The sequence below is a fragment of the Macrobrachium rosenbergii genome, chromosome 41 (assembly GCF_040412425.1).
Source record: "Macrobrachium rosenbergii isolate ZJJX-2024 chromosome 41, ASM4041242v1, whole genome shotgun sequence".
Lineage (NCBI taxonomy): Eukaryota > Metazoa > Arthropoda > Malacostraca > Decapoda > Palaemonidae > Macrobrachium > Macrobrachium rosenbergii.
In genome coordinates, this window is record NC_089781.1 from 84,050,607 (window position 1) to 84,065,606 (window position 15,000).

The window sequence follows — 15,000 nt, forward strand, 5'->3', positions numbered from 1 at the left end:
AGTTCCGGTCGACGTATTTTCATTATTTGATTTTACAGTTGTGCAGCATTCCGCATGCAAGAGAAATAATGATTAAATTTATCTCCCGATATTAATTTTGAGTTTATGTTGTAGAAGTAATATACACGCCATTTGCAAAATGAAATCGCCCTTTGCCTTTGTGTAAAAACGAGAGAGAGAGAGAGAGAGAGAGAGAGAGAGAGAGAGAGAGAGAGAGAGAGAGAGAGAGAGAGAGAGAACGGCGCAAAGCAATCCAATTTCAGTCAGTCAAAAAGTTAATACGTTCTAATAATGAAAGCATGTAAAGTATGCTCTGTATGGATGCTGATAATATTAGTGTATGGCAGTGAGGCCGGAAGGGGCCTGAAGATTATTGGTCCTCGTTGTGTTGCTCAAATTGAAATTTTTAACTTGAAGTGTCCTTAGAAAACAGTAGAATTTTTCTCTTAATTTTGTATTATTTTGGTATCACTTTAACCAATATACATAATTAATGTTTGTTCATATAGAACTTAAAGGTCAGTGTGCATTGAAAGTTTATATAAGATTCAGATTCAATGTAAACTTTCATTTTGACTTCTTTGGAGATACTAGTATATACCACGTTGCTTGGGCAGAAATTGCAAGCCAACGCCCGAAGCCAGTTTTATTAATTGTAAACAATTACAGCAAGCATATATGAGAAATAAGTGTAGAGTGATAGCGCTCTCTCTCTCTCTCTCTCTCTCTCTCTCTCTCTCTCTCTCTCACCCCGCCATTTTGGGGATGATTAGCCCCGGTCATTTTTATTATGAATCTGTGAATTCATGGAACGCTGTTTGGAATTAAGCAATACCGACCTATGGCTGTTTTGATCAATTTGGATAACCCTCCCATAGCACGCAAGCCCCGGTTTTATACTTTCGATTTCATTCTATCGCTTATTTAAGCTAACACGTGCCGCGTATTACATAACTTTTACGTTCACGTCCGAATGGGTGTTAGTGCAACATTGCATTCGAATTCCCTCTCTCCCTCTCTCCTTCTCTCCCCCTCTCCCTCTCTCTCTTTCTGGTTTTCATCGTTCGCTGTTTAGGTAAAGGGGGAGGAAAAAGGAGAGAGGGAGAGGAATAAAATTCCTTGCATTATATGTTTTTATGTATTGGACCCCCTCAGATCTGTGTTTGTAGAAGAGAGAGAGTGTGTGTGTGTCTGTGTGTTAACATGTTGCTTAATTGCATACACAAATATATATAAATGTATTATATAAGATATGCATGTATATATATACTCGTATATTTGTATATACATCATATATATTTATTTATGTAATTGTGTATACTATATAGTATATATATATATATATATATATATATATATATATATATATATATATATATATATATATATATATATATATATATATAAATGCATACATACACACATACATACAAAAGGAGGTAGAGAGAGAGCTACAAGAGTAGAAATACTACTAGTAGCAATAGTAGCATAGTAGTAGTAGTGTTCGCATGTTTTTGTGACCTCCTAGGGTAATATAATCAATACGTGGGGGGGGGTTAGGGTTAGGGGCGGCCTCTTTCTGCATATCCGACATAAATCAGTGCCAATTATCCCTAGTAATTATCATAGGTGAGGAGGCTTTTTACGAGTTGTTTTATATTTCCCGAAAGCTCATATTCCCAGCATAGGAGGATGCGTTCCTCCGGCCCCCCCTTCGTAGATTTCATGTCTTCAGGTAAATGTTATATTTATCTCGGAAGGGGCTAATCACAGGTCATGGCTATCCGGCAGTAGTTGTGTTCGGTCGTGATTAATTCCCATCATCGATATAATGTCTTGATAAATTTGTTTGACCCCTTCCGATTCTCTTCTCTTCTTTCTCTCTCTCTTCTCTCTCGCTTTCTCTCACTTTTCTCTCTCGCTCTATCCTCCCCCCCCTCTGTGTTTTGTGATGTGTGGATGCATGAATGTGTGTGTGTATATATGTGTGTATATATATATATATATATATATATATATATATATATATATATATATATATATATATATATATATATATATATATATACACATACATGTATATATATACATTTATATATATACAGTATATATATGTGTGCGTGTACACACAAAACATGTATCTTGTACACGCACACACACATTATATATAATATATATACATATATATGTGTATACATATATACATACACATACATGTATATATATATATACATTTATATATATATATATATATATGTGTGTGTGTGTTGTGTGTGTGTTTATGAATGTGTGTGTATATAGCTATATATATGTACACTGTATATATGTGTGCGTGTACAAGATACATGCTTTGTGTGTATAATTTTATGGGCTATGTATGCACTTATGAGGTATAGTGCATGCGTGCACATGATCAGCTGTGTGATGCTGCCTCCCTTTTTATTGGTTGGAATTCCGATGCTTTTGGGCCATTTTTTCGAACGAGCTATTTTCGCTAAATACTCATCAGTGGCTTCTACTTAAACAGAATGCCTAAAGCTAAGCTCTTACTGGCTGCCTGTGTACATAAGTGAATGCATGTGCATTGATTGCAGTCATGAGAGAGAGAGAGAGAGAGAGAGAGAGAGAGAGAGAGAGAGAGCGAGTTGTGCCTATTTGTTAAGAAATGTAGATGACCAGAGCTGTTTTCACTGTGTAGCGTATTATGGGGAACGATAATTCGCGTGGCTTACATTACTCTGTACAGTAATAATAATAATAATAATAGAAAAATAAAGTCCGCTGTAGAATGTATGTGGTATATTGCTATATACAGGAAGCTTTCGCCAACTTGATCAGTTGGCCTCATCAGCCTGAATAAATATAGAACATTTTTCCATTTAAGATCACGAGGAAGTGATATCAAATAATAATAATAATAATAATAATAATAATAATAATAATAATAATAATGGAGATGTAGGTAACGCCAAACGTTTTCTACAGTCGGAAACTGTAGACTGTAAGGCGACTGTCCACGTAAATTACTTAGGACCCTGTGGTGAAGGCTGAAGGTAATTAGATGCGAGGAGAGTAGGGGAAAGCGAAAAAAAGAATGTTTCTGAAAGTTATAAACTCGTGCATTTACGTAGACACTCTTCGTAACATACGCAGCGGTTGTGTTTCAAGCCCTCTCTCTCTCTCTCTCTCTCTCTCTCTCTCTCTCTCTCTCTCTCTCTCTCTCTCTCTCTCTCGTTATCCGAATCATCTCGCCAGAATACTGTCATAGGTAAAAAGAATGTAAGGTAAATAGGGAACTAATCTATAGCGTCCTTTCCTATTTTGTCCGAAGGTATTGCTTATCCATAGTCTTCTCTATCTTCTTAAGGTACAGCTAACAGCGTCATATTTTAATTATTTCTTGGCAGAATTGAGACATTGCCGCATTAACGAAATCCTGATGAACATTAATTTTTTGCCTTTCCATTTCAGGTATCGCTGTGCAGCCCATCCTAACCATTCCCCTGGGACAGCCAGGAGTAGGGAGTTCCTCTCTCATGAACCCATTAGTTCCCCTACACCATCTGCATCAACCTTCTCCGCATCACCAACACACAGGTAAGAATTTCACTGTTTTCATTATCATTCTTATTATAGCATTGAAGGGGAGAAAGACAGAGGAGAGAGAGAGCGGGAGAGAGAGAGAGACAGAGAGAGGTAGTAACAGGCCTGTTTTGAGATTATCATCATCTTGCTAAAAGGACCTCTGATCAAATATGAGCCCTGCAGAAGGCGCCCAGGACGAGGCCACAAATCATCGAGATAAGCAACCTTTGTCGTGTCTGATTAAGCATCTCTGGCTACGGAAAAATCTGCGTACCCTGGATCTAAGCAGCTCCTCGCGGGTCCTCCATGCACTAAAATCATTTTTATGGCTTCCATAAAAAGAATAATTATGTTTTGGCATCAACGGCGGTCCATTTTCCTTGATTCGCACGACCATCTATCTCTCGATGCGTTTTAATCTTTGTTCTGGTGTCACCCCTCCGTCAGTCTCCCCTTCGATAATTCTGGGTATTAGATTTCTTCCCCGCTACTTAATTACTTCCGTTGTTCATGATAATCATCTGGCGATTAGATGAAGGTTTTGATGGAATTGCTGTATGGTTGTTTAGGGCTAAATCAGGGGTTTATTTTTGGGATCGTTAAACCCGTAATCGTATTTACTCTGCTGGGGTACTTCGGCGTCAAGGATGTGACTTTTAGAGAGACCCAGCAGGGGTACATAATGTTCGCTTGAGAATGCTGTGACACTTCAGTTCGGATGCAATATTCTTAGGGGTGGCTGAAGACAGTGGGGAATGCATTACATTCTTTATTGCTGCGGTGTTAATAAGCTCCAGCGTCGCTGGAGGTGTGTCCTAGACTATAAGTGAACTTTATTCCTTCATTCGTGTTTTTTTTTTTCTTCTTGCTTTATCATGCGGTTTATTTGACATTGGTAGTGAGGTGCTTTTGTATAATATGTTTCTGTTTAAACATATAATGAATACTATGTTTTATTTTACTCGCTCACTGTCCACAACGTGGACTTGTTAGACTATATGCCTAAAGTCGCTGCCTCTAGAAAATATTTAGCGTTGCATTTTGCTAAATTCCTGCTTTAGTTGTGGTATTATAATGACTTACACAACAACTTAGTGACGTAGACAACAATTTCCTTCAACTTTTACTATAATTACCTTTCTGTTTCAAAGCCACCAGAAAGAAAATAGCATTGAAACGACAGTACAGTAGACATTTTGGGTCAGTGGCTCAGTATGAAAAAAAAATATCGTCAAACCATGACATATCGAGGGGAAAAAATGTGTCATTTTTCCGCTTTTATCATTCACTTTCTAAGCCATCTCATTAGCACACCACCTTAAGGGCGAGTTGGCTAGATACGACGGACTTCTTGGAGAGAAAATATATTTTTCTCTTCTTACTTTTTTCCGTTTTCCCTCCTGCATTGTTTCCGATTGATTGGAAACATCGACGTGGCCAGTTTCATCCGAAGTGAGGACACGTTCCCTTCGTGGTCTAATAATATCGGCGAAAGGAGGCCTTTCTGTGTGTGTGTGTGTGCGCGCGCGCGCGCGCATGTGTGTGTGTGGTGTAAAATGGCAAAAACTCGCTTTGTTACTCAACAGATTCACTAAAAAATATCGACGGGTTGATTCGGTCCAGTAATAATCTGGCGTCGCAAAAACGTTGGTACTTGTCGCCGAACGGTTAAAATGACAAAAGACTTTCCCGGTTACTCAGCAATCACGAGAAATGATCGACTGATTGATTTGGTAAGCTGATTTGGCGTCACAAATAAAATGGTCATCTATGGCCAAAAATGGGATTTTTTCTGACTCTTTGCGATACTCTTGGCGGATTTATAACAAACGACCAAGTGATCGCTTTAGTGCAGCCTGTCTTTACAAAAACCATGGTCGTCGTCGGCGCCGGAAGGATCCGTGTTTTGTCATATCACGAAAAGTCACTCGACTGCTCGTCAGATTCATGAGATATGATAGAATTGTTTATTTTATTCATTGATTTGGCACCAGAAGAACGATTTTTGTTGAAGGCGATTCACGGAAACGCGTGCAGTGAATGTATGCATGCTTGCATGCTTTAGCTTACTTCCAGGAGATGATCGACAGCTTGATTTAGTACAATAGTAATCTGTCGTCGCAGGAATGATGGTCAGTGGCGCCGATGCACTAGAAAGCTTACGTAGAAATTTTGCGTAGTTAACTCAAGGGGGGAGTTTGGAATTTATGAATGAGTGTGTTACGATTATAACCACCAAAATTGCCATTCTGCGTCCATAGATGTGGTGATCAATTAGATAAGTGCTTCGAAAATATAACTTTTTGTTTGTGCATGTATTTATTAATGGGGAGTCATTCCTCAGTACTTTTTCTTTATGATTTATCATCGGGTATTTTTTTTTTTCATCCGCGCCAAGAAGTATAATGGAGACCTTGTAACTCATTTGCATATCCATAAATTGCACATTATTACAGAATAACCTTTAAAATTCCGTCATTTTTTATAGCTCGTAATACTGTTCTCTAATTAGGGATTTTTCTGTCGAATTGTGACTAACAAATGGTCGCAAACGGTAATTTGAATTTTAGATGATCCAGAAATATTTGAAAAGCGCCGAAAAGTTGTACATATGACATTAGTGACAAGAAAGAATTGTTGGCGTCTTAATCGGACGATCTGCCGTGGATTTTGCTTGAATCATAAACACTAATTAGAGCGTCAAATTAGAATGGATTCGCTTATCAATCGTTTGTACATCAATCACTTCAGGATTTAAAAGCCAGACCGAAGAACCAGCAGCATTAGTTCAGAGTTTAAGTTCACCGAAGGCAAGAGGGCAGTGGCAGAATTTCTTAATTTCTTCAGATGCCATTTATCAAGAAGACTTGTTTGTTACTTGCTGACTTCACTGACTGATTGTCTTACTGAGTATATCGACGATCTGCAAGTCGATGCCTCTCACCTGAGAAGGAGGTGGAGGAGGAGGAGGAGAAACAAGTCGGGCCTGCGACAAGAACAGGTCATCTTGGGGAGATGGATGTAGCAGCCTCCTCCTAAGGGCCCGTTGAGAAAATATAGAATAGGCTGTCAAATTTTTAAAACTATTCTCGCCTTAAAGGAGTCTTCTGGAGGCGCGGAGGCGCTTGCTAACGGCTCCCTAGGCCTCCTCCTTTAGAAAGCACTCGACGCTCACCTTTAATGAAGACACATTCTGCGGCCAGTTTTCGAATGATTCTCTCTCTCTCTCTCTCTCTCTCTCTCTCTCTCTCTCTCTCTCTCTCTCTCTCTCTCTCTTAGATAATATGAGATCTTTGAGTTTCTTTTTCTATTTGTTCGTTGGCGTTTAAGTAAAAAAACCCAGGTCCTAAAGATCCTTTTTTTTTTTTAATACGTTACTGACAAGTTCTAACCTCTAATTTGGCCTCACTTTATGTTTAATTCGACTAAAGTCTTTTAAAAGCTGTAGGTGTTATTTTCCACCTTTTCTTCGCTGGCGTTAAGGATATTTTCCGTTCGCTTCTGTTGCTCATAAAAGCCCAAATTGCTTGTCCATCTCATACTTTTAAGAACACACATTGGCAGGAACACACGCATTTCTTAAAATCCTTCCATTAATTTTTTTTTTTTTTTTTCTATTTATCGTTTCGATGATCCCGTCGCCATTGGTTCATAATTTTCTTATGACTTTGTTGTCGCTGTCCAAAGTAATAATGAAGTTCCTGTCTGATCATTTTTGAAAACTGATTCTATTTTTTATGATTGATTTTTACGTGGATGGTTGCATAAATTACCTGTGAAACTTTTGCCATTCATTTTTTTATGTGAATCTCTTGGTGGTGGTTGTTCAGTTTAATAATGAAACTTATGCTCTTAATTTTTGAAAATCTGATTCTTAACGTGGGTAGTTCCCAAATTAATAATGCAGTTGCGTTACTATCACCAGCGCCATCGACACTGTCGTTATTCTTGTGAACAAACACAAGATGATCGTCGTAGTTATTTTTGTTATTATTATTGTTGTTATTATTATTGTTGTTATTGGTTCAGACAGGCGTTCGTATCATTTTGGTTTCTTTGGCAGACCAAGTTGATTTTCAGTTCGCCAGCTTTCTTACTTTCGTTGGAAAAATAAGGGATATATTTTGGACTACACGAATTTCGGTCAAGTTGTTATTGATAGCCTGAATTATCCTAACTGAGGTTCATCGTGATAAGGTTTCTAATGAAACTTTCTTTAAACTGCCTGTAGCAACGTAGATTTTCATCAAGGCCTCGGATTTTCATGTACGCGTATTTCTTATTAATGTATCTTACCGTAGTCAGTTCAGCCATTGGTTACAGCCATTCATGAGTTTGGAAGGCTGTAAAACCGACGTCCAACGATTCAGAATTTTTCCACAAAGGAAATGACGTTTGAAATAACAGCTCGTCTGACGATATAATTATGCCGACCCATAATTTCACCGATAGCGGGTTCTCGATGATTTTGTTGTAATATGGAAATGATGCAAATTATGTAATGCGAGGCAATACGGAACGTATGGCCTTTTTTTTTTATGTGTGGAAAAAAATGATGCCCTCTTCATGCCGAGTATTTTGCGTCCATTTTGTTTTTCGTAAGAATAATTCTGTCGCTGTGTTTTCTTCGGTTTGTGTCGTTGAATGCGATTTGCGGTGTATAGATTTTGCCATTTTTATTACAGATGGGAATGTTTATTGTTGTATTATATTTTTTATTATTATATATGGTGAAAGTACCATTTGGTTGCTTTTCGTTTGACACGCGAACGTATAAAGAATGGTACCCTTTTTAAGGATATACATACATACATACATACATATATATATATATGTATGTGTATATATGTATGTATGTATACCAAAAATGAAGAGATTGAAAAGTCATAGCTACATCAAGATTTTTTTTATGCTGTAAATGACAGTACTTGATAATTATTAGGTATTTTAATCATACCATTGAACTAACATTCTCAGGCCATGTATGGGTGCCCCAAAAAGACCATATAATAATAATAATAATAATAATAATAATAATAATAATAATAATAATAATAATAATAATAATAATAAGGTACTGTTTTGATAAAATTCTCATCATTTCAAGTGATAATAATAATTTTTTACGAAGTTTGTCTCAAAGAAGGTCTTCTTCCAAAATAATAATAATAATAATAATAATAATAATAATAATAATAATAACAATAAAAGGTACCATTTTGATCAAATTCCCAGCATTCGAAGTAATGATATATTATTATAGATAATAATTTCCAACTAGTGGTCCTGTAATAGCAATCCCTTCTCTTGGTTCCGTCAGCTAAATTCATTGAAATACTCGCCTAGCTGTTAACGTGACCAAAAAAAACACCAACTCTTCGAAAGTTGGTTAAAAAGGACTTTGTTTGCCAAACTCATTTCTGGTTTTTTTTTTTTTTTCTTTGCGCATGCTGTAGGGTTTTTTTTTTAATCCTCAGCTTAGGAGGGCATCACGTGACATTTTTTCGTATGTTTCGTGTGTGTTACTCTGTAAATATTTTTTCTATATGCACTTATTGGATAGATTAAGGGTGTGATTATTGTTATTCAGTCTTAAATAGACCATTTTATTCTCAGTACACTCACTCACGTACACACACGTGTATGTATATATATATGTATATATATATATATATATATATATATATATATATATATATATATATATATATATATATATATCGGCGAGTCTCTTTTCAAGCACTTGTCGATTATAATGCTTAGTTTAACATTTTATATTCCTTGAAATTTAAGTTATCCACGTGTAATCTTGCTTCCGATTTTTAAGTTTGATCGTTTGACTTCAATTTTTTCTTTTTCCAAATAATATTCCCTGTTCCGTAGTGATTTGGATTAGACTTAATATTTTGATTAACTGCCGTCTGCTCCCCCGTTCAAATTATTTAATGTTCTTGAGTTGAAAATTAACAAATGCTTCAGCTGAATCGTAATGGATAAAGGGTAATATTTTAACTGCGTTGTAAGTTACACCATAATAAATGGGTAATTTTAAGCCGTATTGTCAGTGTCTAGTTAGGATACGGACGGTACTAGTAAAATGTCAAATGACATAATACTCGAATTATTCCAGGTGGAGTAAAGGTATTACACAGTAGTTCAGGGTAAACAGCGGATGAAAAACTCTACGGCAGTTCGCTTCCTGATTTCGAATTGGCGTCCTCGCGTTATTGTACAGTAGTCTGTCTCTGTTGTTGTCTGTTTTGCACACACATACATATATGTCATGCATATATATATATATATATATTTTATATATATATATATATATATATATATATATATATATATATATATATATATATATATATATATATACACATATATACATATACCTTCATACATAATGCGTTCATACAGTGTTTATACACTCCCAAGAACGCATTACAAAAAGAAAACAACCCACATATGCAGCTTTGCACAAGAGAAATATATGAACGCAAACCAACAAAGATGGGTATCTTCTCAGTCTGATAAAGATCAGGGGAACAGGAAAGAAAGCAAAGAGTTCCAGCATTTCGAGTAAACGAACGTATATAATGTAAATATTTAAAAAAAAAAGCCCTTATGCATTGACGCCACCACATTAAATGGTTAGTATTTTTTTGTTTCATTTTTTTTCTAAAATGATTTTTATGATATATGAACGTAATGCATTTTTCCATAGAATACACCATGCTCTCTATGGCTTGGATTAAGCACTCTTGATTTTTAAAGGTATTGTTTCCAGCGCCAATGCACGGGGAAATTTTTGCCAGTGATTTCTTTCCCGTTTAGGCTATGCACAGAGTAACGGTTTATTATTATTACGACTATTATTGTTGTTATTATTAATAATATTGTTGTTGTTGTGATTGTTGGTTTTACTGGTATTGTTGTTGTTGATTTTATAATTGGTGTTTTCCATTTTAATGTTGTTATTCTTGGCTATTCCACATTACATGTAATTTTTGGTTCGGTGACTAACTTAGCTTTATGATATATTCAGATAGGTACAGGAAAAGAAGAATGTCTTTGAGATTGATATAGTAAAGAAGTCAGGTATCGCGAAAGTAAAGGCGTTTTCAGTTCTGTGATGAGGTTTGGTGGTGCTTCCATTGTTGATCGATTGCAAGGCCTAAACAAAATGGAAATTGCAAACGTTTATGCTCATTGGAGTCATGTTGTAATTCTACAGGTTTTTAGAACTTATATATACATCAAGGTAGTTCTGAATTATTCATGATTAGAATTTTAAAGGATATTTTTCGTGCTCCTGTCTAGTAGATTGTAGATTTTCTTTTAATTTTAATTGTAATCATATTAGGGAAAGACATATTTCTGTCTGTTTTTCAACTATTTTTTAATGCAATACTCCTGAAGTATTATATCCACAGTTATTACATGTTATGAGATAGTACACCACTTTCTGGAATCCAGCATTTAGTCTCTTATCATCACAAAACCCTAAAATCTGGAATATTTAATGAAAGAAAACAAAAATCTCTTATATCAGTAGACTTATCCTTTTAACCAGTTTCCTTGATAAGACTGAATTTCTCCCTAGGACAAAAGAGGAAATCGGTTCCGGAAAATTAATCTTTTGAAGTTACTTGTCATAATTCTATGAAAATTTAATTTGCTTGAAAATTTGAAGACTTAGTTATCTTAGTACAGTATTACAAATTTATTGATATTTTTAATCATAAATTTATAATAGTCGAGCATACATTTGGAGCTTTGTGTTTTATGAACACTGAAGTTTCATGTCTCAGGTATTCTGATCATTTCTTATGGAAGAGAGTGTTGTTATGTAAAATACCCCTATCAGGTTTATAGGTGGGGATACTGCACAGTTGAGCACAAAAGTGGCACGGCAGTTTTAAGATCTATAGTTACTTGGGAAAGAGTATATCATAAAAGTATGATGTCATTATGAAGATATACAGTGTTTTGTGGGGAGGTGAGGTGGGCGAAAGATATAGGATAAATCCTTGGTTAAAGTATTAAGATATAAAGGTCTTTGGGAAATATAACATAAAACTGTCGTGTAGATATTGAGGGCTTTCAGAGTTTTAATGGAATTTTTAGAGGAAAAGATATGATAAATGTTCTTGTCAATTGATCATTCAAGGAAGTAGATTAGACTTGTGTTTTCAGAGCTTTGCTTTGATAATAAATATGATAGTTCTGAAGACCTTTACTATTGTCGATTTCCTTTTGACAGTCGTTTTTGCTCGAGGCATGATAATTTTCAGTTGCACAAGAAAACTTACACTGTTTTGCACCAGTGTAGCCTGAAGGTTTCCTGTATGTCTTTAGGGAATGTGTAACCACTATGTTGCAGGTATCCACTTAATATTTATCTGGCCTTCATATGACTCGCAATGCTCCATCTGTATGTTTATCTATGCAAGGTATTAGAAAATATAAACCGCTGTTTTGTATATATAATATTTGTGACCTGTATTAATTGTATGCAGGAGTTTTGTAGCTTGTCATGGGATCCCTAATTAATTAAATTGTTAATGGTTTAAGTTTCACACTGTTTAGTAGCCGCCACCCACCCCCCTCCCACCCTTTTCCTCCCCTTCCTTTCCCCTTCCCTCTATAGTGCAGTATCTTCATTCAGATTTATTCTACCTCTTACCTGTTAATCCAACTTTCCTTTTCGTTTTTATATGCTCTCTCTCTCTCTCTCTCTCTCTCTCTCTCTCTCTCTCTCTCTCTCTCTCTCTCTCTCTCTCTCTCTCTCTCATTCCACGTCTGATTTTATTTTTCACTAGGTATCTATGTTAATCCAACTTTCCTTTTCGTTTTTATATGTTATCTCTCTCTCTCTCTCTCTCTCTCTCTCTCTCTCTCTCTCTCTCTCTCTCTCTCTCTCTCTCTCTCTCTCTCTCTCATTCCACGTCTGATTTTATTCTTTCACTAGGTATCCATTCTTAGTTAGACTCGTTTTCTGGAAAAATATTTTTCCTCCGAACGTTTAAAAATCATGATTTTTTTTTTTTCCAGTGCGAAACTTGATTTCAATCTTCCTATCTTTTTTTTATTCTGATTTACTTTCCCTGTGATTGCATCACTTATCGTTCGTGAGGCCCATTTTTGACTCGATTTTCAAATGCATTTGAAGACGAGAGACGTGTGTGTGTGTGTGTGTTTGTGTATGTGTATGTATAAGGTTTCAAAAGATGGAATTGAAATTGTTGCTAACCCCTCTTTATTTTTCGTTTTCTTTTTTTGTTGTTGTCTCCTATTAGTTTTCCATTTTTCTTCTCTTTTTATTAGTTTTATGTGCCTTGGTTGAGCTCCCTTTTGTAGATCTTAGGTTATGCAAAGGGTGGAAAAAGGTTTATTTGCTGCTTTGTCGATTTCTTTTTTTGTTCTTAATGACTAAGAACTCAATCATTCCTTTTTAGTTCTTTCAGATAAATAGATCAGGATTGTTTTGAAGATTTTCAGTTAATTTAAATGTATTTTTTCCTTGTTTTTCTTAACAGGGAATAAAGTTTGTTTGACATTCAACTTAAAGAGTTACCTTGTCCCCCCACTTTTTAAATTTTTTTTCTGTTTGTGTAATTCTACCCATTTTTTTCAGCACTTATTTTTTATCCTATAAAAAGGCCATTTCCTGTTACTGATTGTTTGTACTGAATGACTGTAAATAATTTTGTATTAGTTACCACCTTGATATTAATCATGTTGTCCTAGTCCTTGCAATGTTCTGTGGTTATGCAGAGGTTCAGGTATTTCCGTGTAGGAAATTTTCTCTTATTAATATTATTTATTAATATTATTGAATGCATTGTTTACTCTTGTATTCTCATGACTGTCTCTCTGCAAAAAAAATTTTTTTTTTTTTTCTTGAATTAACTGATGCCCTAGATGCATGCCCTTCCCCTTGTACCCCCGAACAGACCAACAACAACAACAACAACAACAACATCAACAACAACAACAACAACAACAACACCATCACCACCATCATCACCACGTTACACGAAGCGGTGGCCCGAGTCAAGTGTGCGAAGCGAACGATGCGAACGAAGCCTCGTCGGAACACAATGAATCCAAAAGTTTTCCGTTCCGGTTACCATGGCGAACTTTGAGTGAGTGTCACCTCTTCTCTCTTTTTTATTTATTATTTACTTGTTTGTTTGTTTATTTATTTATCTCGTTTTGTTAATTTTAATTAGCACTCTGTTTGATTAGTTCAGTTTGATTGTCCTTTTAAATGTCTGCTTCGTTTTAATTGGTTCAGAGTTAAAGTCTTATTTTTTTCGTGTATGTACATTCATATGTATATAAATATATATATATATATATATATATATATATATATATATATATATATATATATATATATATATATATATATATATATATATGGCGTGTGTGTAAGAGTTTATATATTATACATACGCGATATATAATATATATATAAATATATATATAGTTTATATATATATATATATATATATATATATATATATATATATATGTATATGTATATAATACACAGAATGAATGCTGATTTATATGTTCCGCGATCTGTCTATTTAGTTGTGGTGTTAGATTTCTTTTTAAAGGCTTCGCGCTTTCGCAAAGGGTCCTTACCGAAGTAGATGCCGCTAACTATCGAGAGCTTAATAAATGGCGAGTTTCTAGTGCGATGTTCATGCAGTTATATAACCATAATCTTAAGTACCTTATGAGGTGATAAAGTGAGATGTAAAGCTAGAAATAAAAAGTTTTTATGATAATTTAAATATCTTGACTCCCCGTCTACCATGCGCTATTTGTAAATTTTTTAATGATGAATTCCTGTAACAAAATATTAAGAATAATCACACAATTTACTTCCCCATTTACTGTGCGCCGTTGGCTGGAAAAAAAAAAAGATTAAGAACTTCCGACCCCCTCCAAAAATTGTGGCATAAAAAAATTACCTCCCAGTTTCCCATACGTTGTGAATGTAAAATTTTATAATAACACCCTTTCCCCAACTATAAGGAAACTGTTCATTTTTATTTAGCATTTTGGCTTCGTAACTGCTTTATACAGTGAGGGGCCTGTGGCTTGTTTTCGTTCAGTAGTGAATCTAATGCATGATTTAGGCCACGCAAGAGCTTCAGTAAAAATTGGCCTCTGTGTAAAGCTTTGGTGTCATGGCTGATCATTCCCAACCTACGGTATTGTCCATTGTTACCGTGGGTGCTTTCGGTGTTCTTATTCTGAGGTAGAGATGCTGTGTTCCTTTTACCTATCAGAAAATGTCCTGATTGTAGGCATTCATCAAATGGTTTTAAAACTGTGTTTAGTCTGACTAAAAATACAAGTCACCTGGTTTTGATAATGTCTTGAAAAATACAGCAG

General features: G+C 35.3%; 1 protein-coding gene across 1 annotated transcript in view; it reads left to right on the forward strand.

The window, feature by feature from the left end:
• Window positions 1–15,000, forward strand: part of LOC136826938 (uncharacterized) — a 790,974-nt gene that overhangs the window by 759,266 nt on the left and 16,708 nt on the right. Inside the window, 2 exon segments of the mRNA XM_067084528.1 lie at window positions 3,472–3,597; window positions 13,542–13,733. Of these exon segments, the coding sequence (XP_066940629.1) occupies window positions 3,472–3,597; window positions 13,542–13,733 (318 nt within the window).